Raw genomic sequence first — 6,644 nt, forward strand, 5'->3', positions numbered from 1 at the left:
CTCCAGAATACAAGGGTTAATGCTGTCCACTTCTCCCACTTCGTCTTGCTACTGAAATCACACTTTTTGGTTGCTTCTGGTGACTAAGATTGGTAGCAAAGAAAAAGGGGGAGGGGGAGGGTGGCAGTGGAGTTAACTCCTTGTTTTCTAGCCCTGAGGATTCACTTAGACCACCAGAATCCTGGATCTGGCTTGTGGGGCCCAATTAATTTGATGCTCCCAAGTTAAACAAGTACTTCTAGGAGGGATTAGCAGCAACAAGCTTCTAGCTGTTACGTGAACAAACAACCAAAGAAGAACACAGCCACCATACTTCATGAGTGTTATATACTTGTGTTATACTCTTAACATCTCCCTCCTTCCTTTTCTTTTGGCCAAATTAATGAAACTGTTTCCATACCTCAGGTCCACTGTTTCCTACTGCAAGCCATTAATGTCTGGGATTTCGTAAAATCTGACTCAATGCAAGGACTTATGACTGAAACGAAAAAAATGAACCCACTGAAAGAAAGAAGTCTGGGGCCTCAATGGCCCCTAATAACAATGACAGAGATGCATTTGTTCTGGGCTTTCTGTCTTGCTTGTAACTTTTCATATGTATACCTTGTTCCCCAAGTCAGTCTTGATGGGATCCACAGCTTCCATTCTAGTTACAGTGTAAAATTTAAACTCCTATCACTCCTAATATATTAAATACTAATTCAGGGCTGCAAGCTGCAGCATTATTTTAACAGTAAGATGCTCAAAGGAGAAAATCCAGTGATATGTCTAACTTTCTGTTAAAAGCATTCTAGTATTTTGAAGAACACACTTAAATAGATTAACAAAATTTCTGTGGGGAAAACCTCAAAACACTACTTTAAATGTTGTCATGATGCTGCGTGGGGAATCTTGACAATTTACAGCTGCTGGGGATCTGTCCTTTTGAGTTTAACTTCAGTTGGTTTTACAAAGGGTTAAATTACAGTGCATCTTACAGGCTGATACGTGGGCTAAATAGTTGGAGACTGATTTGTAATCTTTATTTATGAGTGCATGACCGCTATTTTTATAAATGTAATCACTTTCTTGGTACTATCTGGTAATATCTGAGTCATGAGGTGCTGACAAAAATCCAACACACTTAATGTGAAACTCAAAGCATTTTGCTCATTCCAAAAGATATTAGCAATATCCAGCTCTGCATTTAACTGACAAATAACACGCACATATGCACCTAAGACAGTTCTACTCCTATGTTTCTCTCCTTAATATTTTTATGGAAATGCATCAGCATTTAAACCATGGCAGGAATCCTTTTCTTTTTTCTCTGGACAGCATTATTGGGCACTAATCAGTGCAAAAAGTGGTAATTCTGAGCTGACCCAAGCTGAGGAAGCAGAATCTTCCCTCAGTTTTTTGCATTTCAACCTGGATCTCTTGACAACATAATTAAAGCCTAAATATTTTATCATCACATGAAGAAAGAGAACCTCTCGCTTGGAGTGGTGCACTGAAATATTTAACCTGATGCATTATTCCCCTCTTTATTTGCAGCCATGCAACAGGATATGAAAATGAGAACCACACTGCTCCTATGTTATATAGCTGTGGAGCCCAATACAGAATACACACCCATGGAGTTTTTAGAGGAATACAAGTGAGTATTTTAGGACACTGTAGAGGAAGAAACAAACTTACCAATCGTTTATAAGGTTCCATCCAGTAATGTATCAACTAATGGGTTAGTGTTGATGATTCATTTGCTAATTTTATAGTACTCTGTGTCTAAGAAAGCCCAGAAGGTGACTTTTGATTTCACTGAAGGATCATATAAAATCCGCTGTTGACACAGTTGTTGTATGAAAACTCATGCATTTCTCTTTCTAAAATATACCCCTTGTGCCTTAGTCCTCACTGAATTTAGGATTGTCAAAAATTGGAGGCCCCTTTTCTTACTTGAAAGTTAGGTATTCAGTAACTTTGGCCATATATGGTTTCTGCAGCTTGGGATTGTGTATGTAGTTCAGTTGATACCTGGTCAGTTTTGAAACTCTGAATTTGTGAAACTAACAATTTGAATATAATTTCTTGAAAACAAAAATAAAATAAATTATCACTTCTTAATAGTTAAATAACTATTAAATATTTGGAAGTATCATGAAGTAGCTGATTCTGTGGGAATTCTGAGGGAATTTAGCGTGGGGAGTTGTCTATATTTTACCTTTGCATAATTTCATTGCTGTATTTAAACTAGATGAAGAGATGCTGATGCTATTCTTTCATAATGGAAAAGACAAGTAATCATGGTTGTATTGTATGTTAAGTGATCTACATGTGTTGAAGTCAGTTCTGAGTGTTGTCACTGAATACAATAGGATCAGGCTTGTGGATGAACATACTTGTGTCAGTGATAGCACACACCGTTGACGTTTCTGTTGTAGGATGTCCGGCGAGTGCCAGGAGTAGCTCCAACTATTGTCCGATCAGCAAGTGAGACAAATGAAAAACGTCCCTTCATGTGTGCATACCCTGGCTGTAATAAGCGATACTTTAAGTTATCCCATTTACAGATGCACAGCAGAAAGCACACTGGTAAGTGTACTCATTGACTATTTTAAGCAAGAAGCTACCTATGCAGGTTCGGAAGGATGTTTTAAAGACAACATGGGGTACAGAAGGCCACCCTTATATACCTGTGCAGGGGGAAACTAATGTGACAGGTTCTATGACTTAGGTAGTACCTTCCCCAGAAGATTCGTTGTGGATCTACAGAGGAGCAGAAGTGAAAGGAGTGGTGCTGGGAACAGACTTACCATTTGCCCGGCTCCTTCAGCACTGTGGCATATCAACAACTTCAGAACCATTGCTACTTCCATCAAGAGGGTGAAGCTGGCTCTCTTATTAAAAGCATTCAGAGGAAATTCCTTCAAAGGGAGCCTCAGAGTTTTCTGTTTTTTCCCCACCCCCTTTATCTTTTCTTGGGAAGAACTGAGCATACCCAAAGAAATGTTGCTCATTACTGTGGGCTAACTGCACATGCCTTAAGTAGTTCTTTATGAAGCCAATACTATATATTATAGGAGCAGGATCCCCTGGTTTTTTTTATATTCCCAATGCTTCTTGAATTCAGTACAGGCTTTGGGAGCTCAGGAACTGCAAATTAAGCTGTAAGGGGTGGAAATAATAAAATGTACAGCTAAGCCCTAGAAAAATTGTAAGCTGAATGAATTTTTATTTCACAGATTTATACTTGAAAGGAAATATATTATTCATTTTTTCCCTGGTTGTATACATTTGATTTAGAGTAAAGCTGCTTGGGGTGTTCATAGAAATCTATGGGTAAAATGTTCAGTTTTCCATACAATGAAGTATGAAAATAGTGGAATACCATAAGTATTGTCTAATTTACCTGTGCACAGCAATTAAAAAGAGGTTAAAGATAATTACTCATGTGCATTTTTAACTTCATAATAGACAATACTGCATGGAGCAGAGTTGGAGTGTTTGGCTGGATTTCCTCAATGTTGCAGAAGAGTATAGATTCAAGATACCTCAGACTGCAGCTACAATTTAAACTCTATACAAACATCAATCTATTCTCCGTAAACAGCTTTGAAATACAGTTTTGGAGACATTTAGTGGCCTCTCTCAGCTATTTATGGCAACATTTTTCTTGGAAAAAAGTCTAAACAATTTTGAATTGTTTTCATAATCACCCTTTTTTCCTTCACTCTTAAACTGATTTACTCTGAATCTTGATTAATATGATCTTAAATATGATCTTAAATTTTTGTTGTATTACATGTAGTGGCTTGGTTTTTCCTGTATTATTTCTGGATGTATAACAAGGTTTTTAGGTTACTCCTAAATCTTTTTCATTTTAAGTGCAAAAGATATCTACTATTATACTACACATTATTTGGGAGCTAATCAATGGCATGGAGCAACAGAAGCCCCAGCAACCTCCAGATTTTGGTACTATAGCTGGCCAGTTGCTTCCAAGTCATCTGACTCTCTTCTGAAGTGACCTGGAGAGAAGAAAAGGAGAGAAGGCATATACTTATGTGAATAAGTTTGCTACCCTCTATACTTAGAAAACTTTGAAAAATATTCCTCCAAAACTATCTTTTTTAGAGGTGACCCCAGACTTTAAGATATTTGAACCCCAAACCTGGCTCTGAACTTCACAAGTTATTTCATATTCAGCAGTTTTTGAGGATTGGATGTGAACTTTTTGGTTGGATCCTATATCTAGTTACTTTGTAACTTTAACTTTTTTTCTTGCATTCTAGTCCCATGGTTGGATAGGCTTTTTATGGAGGTGGACTGCTCTTAGCAAACACTGGAAACAAATTTTTCTTTTTTTCTGGGAGCGAGGGGAAAATCCTGTTTGAGTCAGTTATAGAAAGTATTACTTCCTGGGAACAACATTTTCTGGGTTACAGCTTTTCTACTATTCTTTTCTTTCTCTATCCTACTTGCTCTTTTTATGTGTGAGCGTCTCAGGGAGACCTAGAAGGGACCAGATTGACCCCAATGTGACTAGGACGGAACTAGCACGGTTGGAGTGTTGTAGTTGTGATGGTCCTGGAAATGTATGAGAGGCAAGGAGTTTTTTTGTGCTGTAAGATAGGGGGCACCTAATAGACCACAGTTCTCGTAAACATCTCTCTTTGCTTGTTTGCTGCCAGATCACTAACACCTGAGCAATGTAATTCTAGATTCTATACTATATATGCCAGCTGGTTTGGATGGAGTCAGTGTATGCCTTTTAGGAAGGGAATAGTCCTCCTTTTTTTCCAGGCCCACATCCTTTTTCTTCCAGGCAGTAGTCTGGCTAGTTGCATTAAAGTTTGAGAACCTGCAAGGGTCAGTCACCAGATAAATGAATTTTGTTTGTGTCAGGTTTCTCATTCTATGGCCAGCATACTTTATTTTATTTTTTTTCTGTTTATGGTGTAATGAGGTCTCCAAATACACTCATGCAGTTGGAAGCCCTTACATCCTTCTTCATGTAGTAATAGATCAGGTTTTGCCATAGCAGATACTTGATTTAAAACAAGATTTAAAACTGATTTAAATGGCTAATTATGTTACAAAATAATTTTGGCTCTTGATCACCCACATATTTCCCAGAGACTGACTTATTAGATCATCTGCTTCTGTCCTGATAATAACTGCTGTATTGCAAAATCGAGTAGAGCTCTGAAGCACAGAACTGGAACCTGCAATCAGTTTTTACCAATGTTTCAACACAGCTTTGGTTGAAAATATGTTGACATTATGTACCTTCAAAGATTGCTTATCCATTGTTAACAATGTAATTATTGAAACATATATAACCAAAAAATATGCTTTTTATCTTGGAGTATTCTATGATAGTAGACTAGGCTCCTCGAGGAAATGCAAACATAAATATACATTTTAAACAATACAGAAAATAATCTAGTAAGTTTAATGAAGCTGGCTTCCTGGATTCAGTTTGAAATTGATAAGTGAAAGACTCTGGCATTGTAAAAATTTTTCTTTATGCTTTCATAAACTTGATTTATAGGGGAAATGTTCCCATTTTTACCACCCGCCACTTTTCTGGTGATTTTTCTTGGCAGAGCTACAAATTTATTCTAAGTAGAAACTGTTCATCTATAGGGAAAATAGTGTATCAGCCGTTTTGTCTATGAAACCTACTTTTCATCCAAAAAAGGAAGAAGAAAGCAGTATTCACTGGAGATTTTGTAGTAACATGCTGAAGAAATATGTGAAACCATGTTTCTATCAAGTATCTATCCTCAATGAAGGATGAGAGTCTGCAAGTAATCGAGTTCATTGTTTCAGCTCTGGGGGTTCAGCTTTCAGTGTTAAAGGTCCAAATGTATGATGTCTAAATGTTTTTGACTTTTGATTCATTACATTTGAAGTGCAATAATATATGAGTGTTGGTGAGATCTTGCACAGTGACTGTATCCTGGTTATACACCACTGCTAGAGCCATTTAACTATGGTATCTGTCTCCTTGATTTTCCTCCTGTGCCTCCTTTCATTCATTTATGTGTTTATATGGCCTATATTTATATGGCCTATAGGCCATAGATATTGCTGTGATATCTAAGCACCTCATTGTCCTTAATTAACTTTATCTAAAGAGCATTTCTAAGAGATGGAGCCGTATTATTCCTATTTAACAGAGGGAGAATGTAGGGTGGGTGAAGTGACTTGTCCAAGGTGACATATAAGATCTGTGCTTGAGCTAGGAATGGAATCTTGGGCACCTATACACAAGCAGCGAGGCTGCTCCAACGTGCTCTAATTACAGTGTGTCGGAGCAGGCTCAATTAATTGAGTCTGCTGGAGTGTGGTAATTACTGTGCTCCAGCACACTTCAGCGTTTCATGTATCAGTGTCACCACGCTTAAAAATAGCGGTGGGAGCGCTTTAACTAAAGTTTGTCGAACAAGTTTTAGTTAAAGCGACCATGCCGCTATTCTATTCAATATATACTTAAACATCTTCTGCATTTATATTGCAATTGGGACACAATAATCTTGTCACTACGTTCTGTTTCACAGACATTCCCCCTCTTAAATCTGCCAGATGACTAAATCCCTTGGAAGTAAATGGTTTCTGAGAAGCAGGCATTCCCATGGGAGTCTTTGGGGTCAAAG

At 37.7% G+C, this 6,644-nt stretch overlaps 1 protein-coding gene across 1 annotated transcript in view; it reads left to right on the top strand.

Annotated features, from left to right (window-relative positions):
* Window positions 1-6,644, top strand: part of WT1 (Wilms tumor 1) — a gene marked incomplete at its 5' end in the record, with an annotated part of 44,957 nt that overhangs the window by 25,165 nt on the left and 13,148 nt on the right. Inside the window, 2 exons of the mRNA XM_025213335.1 lie at window positions 1,537-1,639; window positions 2,424-2,574. Of these exons, the coding sequence (XP_025069120.1) occupies window positions 1,537-1,639; window positions 2,424-2,574 (254 nt within the window). The remainder of the gene's footprint in view (window positions 1-1,536; window positions 1,640-2,423; window positions 2,575-6,644) is intronic.

The sequence above is a fragment of the Alligator sinensis genome, unplaced genomic scaffold, assembly GCF_000455745.1.
Source record: "Alligator sinensis unplaced genomic scaffold, ASM45574v1 scaffold439_1, whole genome shotgun sequence".
NCBI classification, from domain to species: Eukaryota; Metazoa; Chordata; order Crocodylia; family Alligatoridae; genus Alligator; species Alligator sinensis.